This window comes from Crinia signifera, chromosome 5 (assembly GCF_055691185.1).
Source record: "Crinia signifera chromosome 5, ASM5569118v1, whole genome shotgun sequence".
Lineage (NCBI taxonomy): Eukaryota > Metazoa > Chordata > Amphibia > Anura > Myobatrachidae > Crinia > Crinia signifera.
Genome location: NC_139221.1, coordinates 52,731,125 through 52,750,803, shown reverse-complemented (window position 1 = coordinate 52,750,803; position 19,679 = coordinate 52,731,125). Strand labels below are relative to the sequence as shown.

General features: G+C 45.6%; 1 protein-coding gene across 1 annotated transcript in view; it reads right to left on the bottom strand.

Moving 5' to 3' along the window:
• PREX2 (phosphatidylinositol-3,4,5-trisphosphate dependent Rac exchange factor 2) overlaps positions 1–19,679 on the bottom strand; it is a 284,012-nt gene that overhangs the window by 10,737 nt on the left and 253,596 nt on the right. The window contains exon 38 of the mRNA XM_083187220.1: positions 4,416–4,518. Within this exon, the coding sequence (XP_083043346.1) occupies positions 4,416–4,518 (103 nt within the window). The remainder of the gene's footprint in view (positions 1–4,415; positions 4,519–19,679) is intronic.

Genomic DNA, 19,679 nt, shown 5'->3' with positions numbered 1-19,679 from the left:
TTTCCTTTTACACATGTACAAATTTCACAGCAAAAAATATACAAAAAATTGACCTCAGATTTGCAACAACAATATTTCCACTTAATCAAAGTCAGTGAAGTCTGATGTCAGCTACTAATGTATTATTCCACAGCTCTGATCATGTTGAATTTTTTTTATCCACGTGTACCACTCAATGGGGCAGATGGTGAAGAGATAAAGTGGGTGATAAAGTGGAAGGTGATAACGCACCAGCCAATCAGCCGTGTTTGAAAAATTACAGTTGAGAGTTGATTGGCTGGTGCGTTATCTCCTTCCACTTTATCTCAACTTTAACTCTTCACCAGGCTTAATGCATCTGCCCCATTGACCGTTAAACTATGGGGCTCAATCTGAGTAACACACAAGTGGCTATGTGCACAGGTCTCGCTGATTTCAGCAACCATGCAAATCAGAAGGAAGAAATCTGCTTCAGTGTATATGACAAATCTAGTATCCCCATACAGTTGGGATTGTACGGATTGCTACATCTGTCGACAGACCGCACTATTTGTGAAATGGGTATTCATGGATCGTAAAGGAGTGGTGACAATGTGTCCATATGGAACTCTTTCATCTCATTGTGGTGTCATGGGATTGTGGTGGCCGCTTCAGAAGACTTCACTGTTTATTCATGGTATGCAGATGAGATGTTTCAGTCAGATCCTTTGTACACAGCATGGTAAGGGTTTAGGTTTAGGTATTAATGATGATACAGTAGCTGTGACGGCAAACATGCAGTAAGTAGAAAGCTGCAGCCAGGCAAAAAAAGTGCCTGCAGAATCAGCTCCTATGCATACTGGCCTACTTTTGAAAACTAGTTTCAGGGAGATTATAATTGGTAGTAGAATTTTGCACAGTGCTTCATTGAGGGGCGTGTCATGCTCCACCCAAAGGGCGTGTCTAGTTCCATATATGGAGAGATTGTGAACGTGGCACCTAGAAGCGTGGGTGTGTACTGCTACATCTGAGAGGAATCTTTTAAAATTACTTATAGCCAAATGTAGATGAGCCCCAAAGACGTTAATAAGAGCTACTATACTTGTTAAAGTGCAGAGAAATGGCGCTGATGACTCAATGTAAATGTATCTGTCTCTCATTCCTTTTTCCACAAAAAGTAACAGTGTAATGTGGGTGAAATGAGGGAGATTGCTAGACTAATGAGGGAGAGAGGGAGATTGCTGGTATTTCAGGGAGTCTCCTGCAGAATGCAGGAGGGTAGGCAACTATGCTCCTATGTACAATACAGCACCACAGATGGACTTTCCTTATAGCAGACATATATTTACAAGCTAGTTTAGTCATATTAACAATGACTGACTACAAGCTGGTATTAGTACGGCACAATTCCAAATTTCTACACATGAAACTAGAGGAAAAACAACAGATGCTCACAGCTCACTGAAACAAGCCTACAACACAGTATAGGACCAATTGCAGGTGAACAAATTCCTAGAAAAAAAAAATTGCTTGGAATGTGTGTGTGTGTGTGGAAACTTAAAAGTTAAAATTGTAGATGGCATACAGAGTGCTGTCCTCTGTGTCTCCAACCTCATTCCTGTCTCACAGATGTGTCTCCAACCTCATTCCTGTCTCACAGATGTGTCTCCAACCTCATTCCTGTCTCACAGATGTGTCATTTTTTTTATTAGATAATACAAAACATATCACTGTGAAAAACGGAATATACAGTAATGAAGTCATTAAAATGTATTTCCCAGCAACATCATGGTTAATAGAACCTGGCTAACAAAACAATTTGGGGGAAATTCACTGAGAATATGAATATGACTCAGTCGTATTCTTAATGCGACAGAATACGACTGCCATCGGTCGTATTTTGTCAGAATTATGATTCGTAAATAGGACAGAGTTACTAATCTGCCCTATTTACGGATTCGTATTTTGCCGATGGCGAATGCAGTCGTATTCCGCCGGATTTGTATTTAGCGGCCGCTAAATACAAATACGAGTTGGCAGCCTGCATGGATCAGTCAGATCCATGCAAGCTGCAGTGTAAAATAATACTGGGCGTGTCCCACTAATTACCACCTGTATATTGCATCCGGCCGCTCAGTAAATTAGGAATCACCATTCGAATGAATGGTGATTCCTAGTCGTATTCTTTTGATGGTGTATGAATTCGTATTTGTAAATACGAATACGAATGTGCCATGAATAGGAATAGGTGTATTGTCGGCGTAGTAAATGCCAAAAATACGCATACGCGTAAATTAGGCCTATTTCACTTATACGAATACACCTTTAGTAAATGTCCCCCTTTAACTTGGACAGGTGCTTACTCAAGTGATTATTCTGGCATCCCTCTGGATGGGCTAGCTCAATTGCACAATCTTTTCTAGTACAAATTCATGGCAGGTCATATCTGACGAGACAACTCTCCGATCTCAAATTCATTTAGTCCGAAATAGATTTAAGCAAGGTATCTATCATTACATTATTTTTTATTTCCAAGTGGAAATTAGCACTGATAGCTGGCAGATTATTTTTTTTTCACCTGCTCAACCATCTCCGGTAACTGACCCATTTTTGCAGCGTAAATGTAAAAACACATGGATCTGGGAACCTGTCCCTTGTCTTGTGTTTTTTTTACATGAAAACAGGTCATTTTTTTTACACACACTGTTGGGTAATAAGTCCCATTTTTTCACGTGACAATTATTTATGATACAATTGAATTCCCCCCATAGTTTTTGGATTATGCAGTTGTGTATATGTATCCAAATACCACACTTTTTAATTGTATGTGATTTTTATGAAAATTGGGACATAGTATCATTCACATTAAACGTGGTAAAATAGTTAAATATTAACACTTGTATTGCAGACAATCAGAAGCATCAATTAATAAATACCACTAACTACTATCTGTAGTTATTATTAGAACTGCACAATTTTTTTAGGAATACTTACTACTTTACCGACTAGGGTCAGACACCAAAGTACAGTAGCTCACTGACCTTGAAGAAGCAAATGTGTAATGTGATTTCTGTATCATTATCAAATGGTTGATAATCCCAGCAGTTGGGACCCCGACAGTCAGAAGACAAAACAGTGGAATCCAGACTGACAGAATCGTAAAGGCTCCTGGTAAGTATTTCAACTCTACCCCTAAGCTACCCCTCCCACAGTCTTACCCTAACCTCCCTTTCCCTAAGCCATACCATAACCTCCTCCTTCCGCAGACTAACCCTAACCTCCCTTTCCCTTAACCTAACCCTAACCTCCCTTTCCCTTAGCCTAACCCTAACCTCCCTTTCCCTTAGCCTAACCCTAACCTCCTCCTCCCAGAGACTAACCCTAACCTCCTCCTCCCGCAGACTAACCCTAACCTCCTCCGCAGACTAACCCTAACCTCCCTTTCCCTTAGCCTAACCCTAACCTCCCTTTCCCTTAGCCTAACCCTAACCTCCCTTTCCCTTAGAATAACCCTAACCTCCCTTTCCCTTAGCCTAACCTAACCTCCTCCTCCCAGAGACTAACCCTAACCTCCTCCTCCCGCAGACTAAGCCTAACCTCCCCATCCAGCATCCTAACCGAACCTCCCTTTCCCTTAGCCAAACCCTAACCTCCTCCTCCCAGAGACTAACCCTAACCTCCTCCTTCCACAGACTAACCCTAACCTCCTCCTCCCGCAGACTAACCCTAACCTCCTCTGCAGACTAAAGGTGGCCATACACACGCAGATTTATCTTCAGATCTGGGTGGTTGGAACAAAAAACATGGTTATGGATGAGAGCAAATAACAGTTGACCATTTGCTTGGAAATGCTGGAAAACTGACAAACTGTCACTCATCCATAACCATGTTTTTGTTCCAACCAGCCAGATCTGAAGATAAATCTTACTAGTGTATGGGCACCTTAACCCTAACCTCCCTTTCCCTTAGCCTAACCCTAACCTCCCTTTCCCTTAGCCTAACCCTAACCTCCCTTTCCCTTAGCCTAACCCTAACCTCCTCCTCCCAGAGACTAACCTCCTCCTTCCACAGACTAACCCTAACCTCCTCCTCCCGCAGACTAACCCATACCTCCTCTGCAGACTAACCCTAACCTCCCTTTCCCTTAGCCTAACCCTAACCTCCTCCTCCCAGAGACTAACCCTAACCTCCTCCTTCCACAGACTAACCCTAACCTCCTCCTCCCACAGACTAACCCATACCTCCTCTGCAGACTAACCCTAACCTCCCTTTACCTTAGCCTAACCCTAAACTCCCCATCCCACAGCCTAAATCTAACAATCCCCTCCCACAGCTTAACCGTAGCCTTCTCTCCAGTGCCTAACCCTTACCCCACTATACTGTCTGTCAGAATCCAAAATGCCAGGATTTTGACCATATGTCTTATCAAAGGGTAACTGCAGAGCAATATACAATACCTGTTTTCTCATGACATCTGTTGCTTGCATGATGTAACGAGGGGGCAGACCATGACTCCGGGCAAGAATAAGGGCCTGTTCAAGGGTAACGCTCAAAGTGCATCTGTAAGAAAATGAATATAAATAAATAATAATAATAATAATAATTTGAACCTTCTCAGCATGTGACTTCTATTTTCTCAGGGATAGTTCACTAGTACACTTACATAGCTAAGGCTCTACAGACAGTACAAATAGGAGTTACCCTAAATTGAAGATGTATAAACACATGAATCCAGATGCTGAAGCACTTGAAGTTGTAGTAATGAGAGATGTGCGCAAACCCCCATGTTTTGTTTTGCCAAAACCACCCTCAAGTGTTTTGGATATGAAGTTTCTTTTTGGTGTCTTTCTTGATGTTGTCGACATGATTTGTTGGAAATCTACAAAGTTTTTTGGCGTGGGAGTGCCCCACAGACAGGGAGTCCACTTTCCTCCTACAAAAAATTCTGTTTAGTTCTTCGACTCTTGGTAGCAGCGCCAACTTAAGAATATAAAAGCTACATTAGCGCTAATTTATTTATGTTGGTACTAATGATGTGTACACACGGTGTGAGTACCGTGCGATCAGATCGCATCGGGATCAAATCGCACGGCATGCATGCGATCTGCATACAACTTTGACTATATAGTGCAGATCTGCACTATATAGTCAATGCAGCCAAGACTTTCTGCTTGCGATACATGAACACGCATCGGGCTCTCATGCAGATTGTACCCGTGTGTACACACCATAACAAAACCCAACTGACCAAACTCTTATTACTTTGACATATACTGTGTGGCAACAATAACTCCCTGTATACAATATATCATTACCTACCGGGCTGCTACAATGGCCAATGCCACCACTGATGGCTGCCTAGGCGCTTTGTAGCTCGGCGGGTAGGTGTTCCCTGTGTGATAACTGTACTGTCTCTGCTTATATTGTTACCTACCTGGCTGCTGCAACGACCCGTACCGCTGCTGGCTGCTTTGGCGCTGTGCAGCTCAGTGAATATATGTTCCCGTTTCTTTTACCCCCAGAGTACATCTAGCGTATATCTGTATATGTTATGTATATCTGTACTGTCAATGTTTCACTGCTACCTTACCGGCTGTTGCACAGCAATCCAAATCAAATTCTTAGTATACGCAAGTATACCTGGCCAATAAAGCTGATTCTGATTCTGATTTTGACAAAATCGATAAAAACATCTAATATGTATTTTTGGAATACTGTCGGTTTTTTTACCTTACATTATTATTAAACCTCAATCACCTTCAGTTACAGTAATTTCCAGTCACTTTTGACAGGTATCTGGGCACTAGGTTAGTAGGTTGAAACCTATGAATGGTCGACACACTCAAGGTCGACATAGACAGAAGGCTGACCCAAGCATTAGGGCGACCATGGGAAGGTCAACAGTCATGAGTTTTTCACTTTTCTTTAGCCGACGTGCCGATTTCATGCCCTACCATCCACTAGGGCATGGTGGGAGAATAAAATAGAGTGCCGAGCGCAGCGAGGCTCCATGCTCCAAGTATGCAAGCAGCAAGCCATGCGAGGGAATGCGGTACACTTACACAGTGCCCATGTCGACTATGTCAACATTCAGGTCAAAAAAATTGTGAAAAACTCATGTAGACCTTTTGACTATTGACCTTCCCATGGTCGACCTTCTGTTTATATCGACCTTGGGTGTGTTGACCATTCGTAGGTGTCAACCTACTCACTGTTGACCAATAGTGTTGCTGACCTAGACATGGTCGACCTAATATACCATAACCTATTGAACAAACAAAATGGCATTCAAAATCACTTGATGCTATTGTAGTAACAACCTGAAGCAATAATGGAGTCCTATTCATAAATACCAAATAATGGCCCTTATTCAAATCTGATCGCAGAATGTTCACAAAATGGACAAAACCATGTGCACTGCAGGTGGGGCAGATGTAACATGTGCAGAGAGAGTTAAATTTGGGTGAGTTGTGTTGAAACTGAAATCTAAACTGCAGTGTAAATATAATGCAGCCAGTATTTACTCTGCACAGAAACAAAATAACTCACACAAATCTAACTCTTCCTGCACATGTTACATCTGCCCCACCTGCAGTGCACATGGTTTTGCCCATTTTGAGAACACTTTTGTACTGCGATCAGATCTGAATAAGGCCCATTATGCAAACAAACCTAAAATCAATTAGCCATGTTAAGTTAATAAAGGGAAAGAGCTTCATCGCATGAGGCTATTCAATTCCAGCATCTTTTACACCATTGGCCTCTTTGTAGCACCAGTTAATTTACTGTAAGTTCATGGATTCATGTGTTTTTAGGGACATGGCAGCCATTAACCCACTAGTTTTCTTTCAGTGCTGTGGGCTAATTGAATAGCCCTAGGGGACCAAATAGCTCGCTCTTTTCCCACTATATTTGGATGCAGGTTTTTGCTGTGCTATATAACTAGTCAATAATAATAAAAAATAATGATAATTTATTTGGACACAGAGAAGGTAGACAAGAGCAGCAGAATGTAAAACACTTATTATATAACAGTATTTGTTCTATTGCTTTCAGGTGCTAAATACTATTGTGAAATGTGGACCTGTATTAAGGTGCATACACACGGGGCAATATGATCGCTGGCAATATATTGCTAGCAATATATTGCTCAGCAATCATATTGCCCCGTGTCCCGTTTTCACTGCTGGGTGAACACTGCTGGGTGAAGAGGCAGGGGATGTCGTTGGTCGGAGGAGCATGCTCCTCCGACCAGCGACCATTCAGGGGCTGAAAACGGGAGCGCGCACCCGGCGATTTATTGCTGGTGCACACTCCAATCACTGGCAATATGGTCGCTCAGCGACCATATTCCCAGCGATTTCAGCCCCTGTCGCCCCCGTGTGTACACAGCCTTAGTTTATTAGGTACTTGTTTCCTAGCACGGCGCCCGTCGGGTCCCATCGCATACCATAACTTAAGGAATGCGATGGGACCCGATCAGACCCAACCGACCCGATTTTCGGGCTTTTTAGAGGTTCCTGTACAATTAAAAAATCGGTCGCATCGCCCGACCCGATTTTGCCATTGGACCCAATGTTAAATTATACCTCAGACCCGATTTTACATTGGATCCAATGTTAAATGCCCCCCAGACCCGATTTTTTATTGTATACCCACCCTGATGATTAATTATTATGTCAAATGCCCCCCCATTGCCCCCCCATTGTTAACGCCATGGCACGATCAACGTCAACCCAAAGCGTGTGGGCCGATGCCTGTCACGGGTGAGCGGCTGATGTCACTGGACATGTCAGGCACATGCAAATAAAAGTCAGTTCAAACTAGATTTTATTTGTGACGGCAGGAGAAATCATTGGATGGTTGGCAACCATCAAATGAATTCTCCTGCAGTGGAGGCATGCGAGGGGGTGTGTTTTCATGACACATGCCCTCGTATGCTAAGAAGAGGAATCGGTGGTGGCGGTGGGGGAAGCTCGGACGAGTGGCATCTCTGGTGCTCGGTAAGCTGCAATGTTCACAGCTTACCGAGCAAACCAGAATCAGGGCCCATATGTATAGTAATAAATGGTACTTATTTCCTAGCACGGTGCCACCGACTTCAATTGTATGCCATCGGGTCTGAAAAATCGGTCGCATCGCATGCGACCAAATTGCATGCGATGCGACGTGACTGACCCGATTTTTACATTGGACCCAATGTTAAATGGTCCCTCAGACCCGATTTTACATTAGACCCAATGTTAAATGCCCCCCAGACCCGATTTTTAATTGTATACCCACCCTGACGGGTAATTACTATTTCAAATGCCCCCCCCCCCCCCCATTGTTAACGCCATGGCATGATCAACGTGAACCCGAAGCGTGACGAGCGCAGCGAGCCTGTAAGGGGCGGCGGTACGCGTCCTCCGATCTTTTCATACTCCCACTATCCACGTCGGCGTGGAGTTGATTTCATATAGTGTGACGAGCGCAGCGAGCCACCGAGCCCGAAGCGCGACGAGCCCCGCGAGGGGCCACGTTGATCATGCCATGGCGTTAACAATAGGGGGGGGGGGGGCATTTGAAATAGTAATTACCCGTCAGGGTGGGTATACAATTAAAAATTGGGGCTGGGGTCCAATGTAAAAATCGGGTCAGTCACATCGCATGCAATTTGGTCGCATGCGATGCGACCGATTTTTCAGACCCAATGGCATACAATTGAAGTCGGTGGCACCGTGCTAGGAAATAAGTACCATTTTTTACTATACATATGGGCCCTGATTCTGGTTTGCTCGGTAAGCTGTGAACATTGCAGCTTACCGAGCACCAGAGATGCCACTCGTCCGAGCTTCCCCCACCGCCGCCACCGATTCCTCTTCTTAGCATACGAGGGCATGTGTCATGAAAACACACCCCCTCGCATGCCTCCACTGCAGGAGAAGTCATTTGATGGTTGCCAACCATCCAATGATTTCTCCTGCCGTCACAAATAAAATCTAGTTTGAACTGACTTTTATGTGCCTGACATGTCCAGTGACATCAGCCGCTCACCCGTGACAGGCATCGGCCCACCTGTGTACCCATGGGAACTCCCAGCGTTTTCATGGGGAGGCGCATAAAACACCCCCGGCCCACCCGATTCTTGCGAGCGGCTTGGTAACTACAGTATTCAAGTCACGGAAGCCACTAGCAAAGGGGAGCTGCACATGCGCATAATATTCCATGTGCATTAATGCGAAAGAATCAGAATGACCCCCATTGTGACAAGGAATCACATACACTGGTTAAAGATGAAGTCTGGTTCAGCAGGTAGACAGCATTCCAGGATAACAGATTGCATTTCCTAAGTTACAGCATGGCAGTTCTCAGGTTACAGCAATGGCAGTTCTCACAATAATGTTACTGCCATAGAATCCATAACATAATCCCCGGACCCTGCAAGCCAATTGCGCAGACAGTATCTGCTATTGGGATCACCAACCTTCTGTCTTGAACACACATATAACAGGAAGCACCAGGTGCTGCTAATCAGCCAGTGATTCCCAATGCATCCTAGGAAAACCTGGGATGGATCCCTCTAGCCCTGCTGCTACAGCTGCTGTTCTAAAACTTGGACTGGATCTTCCACATTACCCTAACTAGTAAGCCAGCTCAAAGCAAAAGCTTTGAAAGCTAGTCTGCTACTTTCTGTATTTGTGCATGTGTAAGAAAGAAATTTAGTTTCACTTTCTGCCAGCAGATGGCAGTGTTTCATAGACTCACAGACACTAGACATACAGTATATATATATATTCCTCACCTTGAAGTAGCACCCCACCTACCTGATCTAAATGGTATAACCAGTCTGGTCCCTGGTATCCACAGACTGCACATTTGAACTAAAGGCACAATTAAGGTAAGTCCTGAAAATTTGTACATTGTGCTAGTTTTAGGGATGGATTTGGGGTGTGGCTCCGCTTGGGTTGGCGTGGCTAGGTTGCCTTTAATAACATTTATTTAGCACTATTTATTTTCCCACCAATTATACTTCCTAGTATTTTCACTTATGTAACACTTTAACCCCTAGCTGTTGCTTCTTTCTTATTAACTCACTAATACCTTAGCAATTCACTGAGGTGACTGGCCTTCGCTGGCTTTTTTTGGGTGCTGCGCCCCGGGTTCAAACTTAGCACTAGGGACCCACCAGAAAATTTACAAGGTTACCTTGACGCAGTTGGTGGGCTAGTATTTCTGGGGCAACAAATATTCCAAGAACCTCAATTTATTGCTCTATATGAGATCGCAGAGCTTAATATTATAGAGTGTGCATCAGGCACCGCATGTCTTTCTTTGTAGAACTACAGGTCCCAGCATGATAGCACCTCATGATACATGTTTATTATTAGGGTGTGCATTTCAAGATCCCCCACCCTTCCATAGGTGCCGCTTCTGTGGGTGCTCAAGGGATTGAGCACCCACGAAAATTCATGAGCACCCACTGGCTGCCCCCCGAGACCCACTGGTCGCTGTAGTACTACTACTGCAGCTTCTGAATCTGATCAATGAATCATCATACCCGCCACGGCCGCTATAACAGCACATCTGCCCTGCCTGCAGACTAGTGCATGCCCCGTGCAGCGCGCACTCTTATGCGACCTCCGTCACGCTCACGTGAGCCGCCAGGTGCCTTTGCAAACCTCCCCCTCCCTCCACGCGCAATCACACAGCACGTTGGGGCACCAGCTGCAGCAGGAGGAGGCAGCTTACCCAGTCCCCATGAGCCGTGACCCCGTCCTCAATGGAGACTAGTAGCCTGGCAGGAGCTGGAATCTGGCTTTATGACTAATATAACGTATTATTTTGTAGCCACACCCCTCCCCCATTTAGCCACTCCCCTATAGTTTTGGCTTGAGCACCCACCAGCAAAAACATAAATCGGCACCTATGCACCCTTCATATTCAGTATATATACAGTAGATGATGAGAAAGTATGCTTTCCCTGACACAATATGTAGACAAATATAGCATTGTTCCAGTGCAGTAAACAGATTAGATAATAATTATTATATATTGTAATGCTGAACGCCTAGTGAAAATCTTCGCAGTCAGTACAATACAATCATTTACAAGCAATTACACAGGATGAAAAGCTGGCACCAAAATATTTGGAATAGAGACAAGAAAATATCTTCCCACATTTCCTCTGTAATATTTTTGCCTACTGTCTGATCATTAGAGTTGTTCTAACATATTCCATACCTCTCAACAATCCCGATTCCCGCGGGAATATCCCGGTTTTCGGGGGACGTTCCCACGTACCGCCCGGGGCCAGCAGTGTCCCTCGGCAGGGGGGCTGTTGGGAGTCCCCCCTGTCAGCTGCTGAGCCGCGATGAATAAACGCTGTGCACATGCCCACAGCATCTATTCCCACAGCCAGGGGCACCAGGGGCATGGCTAAAGGCTCAGAGAGCCTCTTGGTCATGCCCCCGCAGCATCAAAAAGGGGGCGTGTCCTTACGGGAAGACGCGAGCATAGGCCTCGCCACCTTTCCCGATAGCCACACACCCTAATTTTCAGGCGCGCGCCTGTGTCCCTCTTCAAAGAGCCCAAAAGTTGGGAATTATGATATTGTACATTCCAATCCGATCAGTATAATATACAATATGTGTACAGTATAATATAAATGTTACATTATTGTAGAACCCCAGCTGTTATAGCTGAAAAACCTGTTATAAAGCCATAATAACTAGCATATTATACTGCCCCAAACTGCCATCATACCATGTTCATCACAATGCTCAGTTTTTTACATTTAAAAGTCATTTTAAATTTACATTTAAACTACACTACAACCTCTATTTGCTTTTCGTCTCAGCATAATGGTCAAACAATATATCAGAGACATACAATGGGGGAGATCAGAGGCACAGGCATACAGCAGAGCCGTAGAAGGGCCTTCCTGCGCTCTGTGCTTTACATTCAGTTTTCATATTCTAATTATACATAAACCCCGCCTTGGTGAGCCGAATAGTTGGAGATTTATGTTCCGGTATTTTATTCCTCGATGTAATTGCTCTGTGGAATTCCATCTGGTGATATAAAGCATTAAGAGACATACATGCGGATATTCAGATACCCGTGTCCTGACCTGCCGTACATCTCCGCTACTTTATTAGGGAGGTTAAAGATAGATCAGGGACTTTCCTGTTTTATTGCCGGCAAGACACAATAACAAATCAATAGCGAATAAACCTAAAATGACATCCGGGCGGCAGTTAAAACTGTAGCACTTTAGATCAGTTTTTTGCCTACTTCCCATGTAATCTTCAGCTCACAAATATATAACAAGCAAAAAATAGGTAAGGCGGTGCAAGGTTACAAGGTGATGAAGGGCAGTCTCCTCACACCAAGGACAGAGCTGTGTTCGGGATCAATGAGAATATGTTGAGCAAGTGTCCTGTCTCTATATATTGAGCGGGTTGCCAGATAGCTTCTCTGGGCTGGCAGATGGCCACTAGGTTAGGGCAGATGGATCAACACGTCCAGGCGGTCAAGGATGTACTAATGGCAATGCTGCACAATCACTCACTTCACATAACATGCAAGCACGGTACTAGCACTGAATGGTATGGAAATAAAAAACTTCCAGTGGGAGGCAGCAAAAATGCCTTGTTACTGGGAGTAAATGCACATGAATGACTGTCAGCATTCCAATGCCGGGAATCCCAACAGGAGTCTGGTAAGAATACTCTCCTTTCAACTGTCCCCCTCCCCAACTTCCCACCCCACAACTCAACCCTAACACTCCCCCCCCCTTAGCCTAACCCTAACTATACCCATTAGTGGCTAACCATAACGCTTGTACCCCACAACCTAAACTTCCCTCCCTGCAGCCTACCTCCCCCCCCTCCTCAGCCTAACCCTAAGGTCCCCACCAGTGCCTAGGCTTAATACCCCCTGGCCTAACGCTTACCAATCCCTCATACTTACGATGCTGGCACTTGGGATTCTGTCGCCAGCATCCTTATCAATGTCGACATTCATGTTGACCATAAGCTTGTTTCAACATTTTGTAAACGTCTACCGTGGGTATTTCGACCATTTCATGGTGTCGACATAGTCACTGTTGACCATTAGTGGCCGGCCTAGTGGCAGTCAACCTAGACATTGTCTCCCATTTATACCATAACCATTGATATTGGAATATGACCATCCCTTAAGTGCAAAAAAGGGGTCGCCAATGAAGGGATTCAGGGGCAGATTTATTAAGCTTGGAGAAGAGATAAAATGGAGATAAAGCGGAGAAAAGGTAAAAGGAGATAAAGCACCAGCCAATCAACTCCCAACTGTCTTTTTCAAACACAGCTGATTGGCTGGTGCTTTATCTCCTTTTACCTTTTCTCCACTTTATCTCCAGTTTATCTTTTCTCCAAGCTTAATAAATCTGCCCCTCAATGATCAGACATTTGTTACAATGTAACAAAGTTCTTGAAGAACTGTTGATTTATATAATGTCATCCCCCCCCCCCCTTCTTCTCCTCTGGACGGACCAGGCGCATCCCTTCTTTGTTTTAGGCTATGGTCTGCGATGCAGCGGTGGCATAATATAGCACTTATCGTAATGCAGGCTGCAGGCCCCTTCATTGCTGCGGGCCCAGTGAAATGCACCTGACCCGGTAGTTCTGAATTCCAATGCTCTAATCTGTGAGCTGCAGACAGGAAGAGGTTTGACTACATTGACTTATTATGTCACTGCTGACTCACATCATAAAGGACCTTATTCTGGTTCACACGCTGTGAAATTCTAAACACAGTGCCGAAATGATGCATGCGCATACGCAAAACATCGGTCCCCGGGGTACCAAACAAACCAGAATAACCCCTAAAGTCTGTACCGGAATATAATAGCTTGTGCCAGTTATCAGCTGCCTGGGAACATGTATGCACTGCTAACAACCTTGGGACTGTTTGTTACATTTCACTTCACAGTAAAATCACTTCACATCTCAGCAAGCTGTATTTACTCTAAAGTACTATATACAGATGGAGCCAGCCTCAGCCAGCCCGCCAGCGACATATACATAGTGCTGGTGAGCGCAGGAGGAGGGTGGCATGGGCGGCGGATGGGGAGTGCTTCCCTGCCTGTCTCCGCTTCAGGGAGACCGACAGGGAGCAGCAGCGAGCGGGGGAGACGGGCTGCAGGGCTTCCATAGGAATGGGGCGTGTGAGTGTCTCATGTGCCCTATTCTGTCGGATTCTGGCAGAGTGGCGAGGGATGGCGCATGGTGATTCTATCTCCAGGAACTGCTCTAATGAGAATGTTTCCATCTGTATACTGCAGAAAAATGATGTCAATTGAAAATGGGAAACCCAAAAATGCTCAGGCTTCTGACATGTATATGGAATACAATGTAATGCTGTTATCCTAAAAGGAAAATTTCCACATTGTTACAGTGCACTTAGTCAGTTCTGTTCAATATTGTGACGTTTCATGTCACTACTAGTTATATTATGATGAAATTCTTATAACACTTATTATTAATGTGATGAACACACTGTACTGTACACTGTAATGCTTTATTCCTGGCTCTGATCACTGTCATCAGGGCTGCTTCGTGCCATGACTCGCTTCTATTCCCATATGAAAGATTGAAGGGGCCACTTGCAGCTAAATCCCGGAAATGAGTGTGACCGGATTGCTAAGGAGCGAGCAGTACAAGCTTTATGTTTCACTGCTACAAATAGCTCTGCATTTCTACAGCACTCTAGATTTCTTTCTAGGATAGCATTTGGGGAGGGATGCATCAAAGCCATGGGGCTGATTCTAAGTTTGGAGCATGTCACCATTGCGGCCCGCGCTGTCATGTCAAGTGGCCCGCAGCCTCTAGCCAGAAGCGGGTGGAGCTTCAGATGCGGGACACACAGCACTAAAGGTGATAAAGGCCGGAGCGTGCCTTTACCTTGCTGTCTGCAGCAGTGAGGAGGTGCCGGTCTCCACAGTGAGTTGTGTTTGGCGTCTTTCCAGTATGCATCCAACCCCTGCAGCTGCAATTGTATATCACCCTCCTAAGCAGGGAGACATACAGTCAATGGGGGCAGAGTGGGGGACAAATAGTGAAGGAGGGACAGGCTGGGGGACATACAGTGAATGGAGGCAGTGATGGACATTCAGAGTAGGGGGGGCAGGCTGTGGGACTGGTGGCAGAGTAAGGGACATAGTGAATGGTGGCAGATTGGGGGACATACAGTGAAGGAGGGTCAGGCTTTGGGACATACAGTGAATGGAGGCAGTGATGGACATTGACAGGCTGGGGGACAGAGTGAATGGGTGCAGAGTGGGGAACATACAGGGAATGGTGGACATACAGTGAAGGAGCGGCAGGCTGGGGGACATACAGAGAAAGATGGTCAAGCAGGGGAATATACAGTGAAGGGGGCAGAGTGGGGGACATAGAGTGAATGGGGACAGGCTGGAGGAGTTACAGAGAAGGGGGGGGGCAGTCTAGGGAATATACAGTGAAGGGGCATGCTGGGGGACATAAAGTTAATGGGGGCAGAGTGGGGGACCATTCCGATCTGATTAATGATTCAAAGAATGTCAGGCTGAATGGTCGGCCCCCCACATTTTCACCTCACCAAAACTGGCCCTCGTCGCAAAAAGTTTGGACACCCCTGCGCTAGACCATGTCAGACCTTCTCAGTGTCAGGAGTTGGGTGCTGCACTGTAACACTACAGTATGTGCAGCATCTGGCTCCTGTCACTGTTTAGGAGCCGGAACTGCAACCACAGCAGTCTCCTGGGGTCCCAAAGTGACAAAAAAGAGTTTGGGGTGCAAAGCCATGCACTGTCTTGCATTGATCACTCACAGCCTCATTGGGTGTCCCAACCTTTCAACATGTGCTGGTGCGATCCCCATTTGCAGCCTTGCTGGGGATTCCCGGAAAGGGGATGTGGCCTCCGGAAAGGGGGCATGGCTTCACTAAAATGCCTCGGTCATGAAGCCATGCCCCCATTTTGATCACTGTTGGGAGCGTGACCAGCGCTGTGTGAGCTGCTGGTCATGCCTCCTGTGCTAAGCAGAGCAGTGATGGGCAGGGGGACTCCCAACTCTGCTGCCCACTGCAGGACACTGCCGGCCATGGAACAATCCTAAAAAAGGGGACTGTTGTGGAACAGTTGGGATGTATAGGTAAGTAACAACCCTGATATAAATTTGACATGTGCAGTGTGATACAGATGTGAGAGGGATGTATTTAAACTCAAATTTAAATTGCAGAGTAAAAATAAAAGCTTTCGAACATTAGTAGGCTGCATGCAAAAGCAGCCAGTATTTACCCTGCATGCAAATAGTTTGTCCGGGTGCAAAATGGCTTGCTTTATTTACTTTGCTCCCAATGCACAATTGCATGTAAAAATGACACATCACCTGCCAAATCGTATGTATCCCTCCCGGGCAGCTGCTGGGGGAGTTGAAGGGAAATTGGGTCCGACTTGAAGTCCCACCTGTGTATGGCGGCCATAAGACTTCTTTTTTGTTTAAGCAGTTTCTGAATATACCAGTGTAGTTAATTTTCATTAACAAAGCCAGTAACAACTTTAACTTAAGGCCATAGGCGAATCTAGGGGGTGGTCCGGGGGTGCACAGGACCACCCATTAGCCCAGCCCCGTGTCTCTAGCCCCCTGGGAACCAGAGATACTGCCAGGCAAAGCTGGAACGTTTTCCCTATAGGATAACATGGGACCCGCTAATTCCGACCCCCACCCAGTTCAACGGCTGCCAGTTCCCCCTTCGGCATCACTGAAGCTTGAGGTTGATCTCAGTCTAACCCAAATCGCTGGGCCTTCAATCTGATACCAGGGAATACTGGATCCATATGGGTTAATTGGTTCCAGGGATATTGTGGTTAAACTTTTTTTTTTTAATTTCTTAAATGTAATTTCATGACTGTTTATGTTCTTTGAGGGCAGATTTCTCTGGAACCAAACAGCCCAGTTTCACGGGACCAAAATCATTTAAAGCCAACTCAAAAGTTCTTCAATATGATACTGGTGTCATGTAAATGGGTCAGTTGGTTCCAAAGATATAGCTGGTTGGTTAAAGGGGGGTTGGGAGCGGGGAGTGGTTTTCTCTCCCCCTCACACCAGAAAATGCAGGGACTAGGCTGGTGTACAAGGGGTCAGCCTGGGAATGTCCCTGCATGATCCTGGGACCATATTCCCAGGTAAATCCCTGCATTGTGAAAGGGGTATTATTTCAAATAGCCGTGACCTGCAGTGCTCTGAATACAGCCGGGCAGCCCCCTGCTCTCTGCCCAGCTGTCAATGACTATCACCCCTGCAGCTTCTGCTCCAATTCTTCTCCCCGCTTTCACCTCAGCCCGCCCCCCCCTTTAATCATGTGGTGCCGGCGCCTGGCGTGCTCCCCCGACGTCACACACAACAACAGCGCGCACAATATTTCAAATGTCCACTCGGCTAGAGGAGACACCAGGAGGGGAGTGGGAGCGTGCTCTGCACTGCATTCTGCTCTGCTCCTCTCCCCATAGAAGCAGCTGCGAAGGCTCATATAAAAATTTACAGTAAGTGGCACTTTTGGGGGCATTGCTTAAGGGACGCTACAAGTGGCGGTATGTGGGGCATTACGCATAATGTGTGGCTTAATGTGTAAGGGGCATTACGGTGTGCAGCATCATGTGTAAGGGGCATTATGTGTGCAGCATCATGTGTAAGGGGCATTATGTGTGCATCATCATATGTAAGGGGCATTATGTGTGCAGCATCATGTGTAATGGGTACTATGGTGCGCGGCATCATGTGTAATGGGTACTATGGTGTGCGGCATCATGTGTAATGGATACTATGGTGTGCGGCATCATGTGTAATGGGTACTATGGTGCGCGGCACCATGTGTAATGGGTACCCATCACTGACCTAAAAATAAACCCAGTCACGTGGTCAGACCACCACTCCCTCTGGTTCTCAATTGCAACCCCTCAAAATAGATCAGTGCCAATGGAGCTGACCAGGTATCGTCCGAGAAGGGGTATGACTCCACAGGCTCTTGCAGCAAATCTGGATCTCTCTGCATTACTGGGAGCTTGTGAAGATCCCTGTTCCCTAGTCCATAACTATAATAGGGATATAACCGCTGCAATTGATATTATAGCCCCAGTGCGTGTACAACGTCTCAAACCACATCGTCAAGCTCCCTGGTTTGACAGCAGTCTCAATGAGCTCAAGAAAAGGGGGCGTCGAATTGAAAGACAATGGAGGAAGACTAACCTTTTGGAGGACAAGATAAAACTAACAAAGCATATTGAGGAATATCAATCAACAATACTGTAACCCGTAAGAAGTCAGAGTTCCTGTCAACTGAGATCATGGCAGCAAACAATAGGCCTGCTCAACTTTTCCGCACATTGGAAATGCTTTGCAAGCCAGCATGCCTGCAACCCAATGAAACACTCTCCCAGGCAAGATGTAATGAGTTTGCAAAATTCTTCTCAGATAAAATATCCGCCATCAGAGCTGGAATCCCCACAGTTCCATCAGAGGAGTGCCAAACTATCAAGCCTGACAATGTAAGCCACCTATCCTCATGGACCAGCTTTGACCCAATGGATGTAAAGGACATTGCTGAAATTGTCCAGATTTTGCGTCCCACTACCTGTGATCTGGACCCTGCCCCAACCAAGCTCCTAATAGGGTGCATGGATATAATTGGCCCTGTCTTTGCAAAAATTGTTCAGTGCTCTTTGCAGAAAGGAATTTTTCCTCAACCTCTAAAGGAAGCAATTGTTAGACCTCTTCTTAAAAAACCTAATTTAGATCCAGAGTGCATGACCAACTACAGACCGGTATCAAACCTTCCTTTTCTAGGAAAAGTCATTGAAAAAGTGGTTGCAAATCAACTTGAAACCCGCCTGATATCTCATGATATGTATGATCCATTCCAATCAGGATTCAGGAGAAGACATAGCACTGAAACAGCCCTGGTATATGTGCTAAACGATCTTCTGATGGCAAGAGACAGAGGTGACTGTTCAATCTTAATCCTTCTTGATCTCTCTGCAGCATTTGATACTGTGGACCATGGGCTTCTGGTTGAGCGCCTAAAAATTTTCTGTGGCCTGGATGGCACAGTACTAAGCTGGTTTAAATCATTTCTCGCTGGCAGGTCACAGAGAGTTTCATCTGGAGTATACTCATCTGCATCTGTGCCATTGCCTTGCGGTGTCCCACAAGGTTCTATATTATCCTCCATGCTTTTTGCAGTGTACATGCTGCCACTGGGTGAAATAATTAGGCGCCATAGCCTTGTCTACCACTGCTATGCAGATGACACACAGCTGTACTTGTCCTTTGCTCCGGGCACTGAAAACCCAATAGCAACCCTAAATGGCTGTCTAGCTGAGCTCCAGGAATGGATGAGCGCCAGTTGGCTGAGACTGAATCCTGATAAAACAGAGGTCCTTATGATTGGACCTCAACATCAAAGGACAAGACTGCAGCACAGCCACCCAACTGGACTGACAATTGGGGGTACAAAATTACAAAACTCTGATCATGTGCGGAATCTCTGCGTGGTACTAGATGGTGGATTGACACTTAAACATCAGATATCAGCCACAATCAAATCCTCATTCTTTCATCTGAGGAACATAGCCAGAATCAAACACTTAATCCCATCTGAAGATCTGCCAAAAGTCATACATGCATTTGTATTGTTGGAGTCCGTTATTAACCCACATAGTG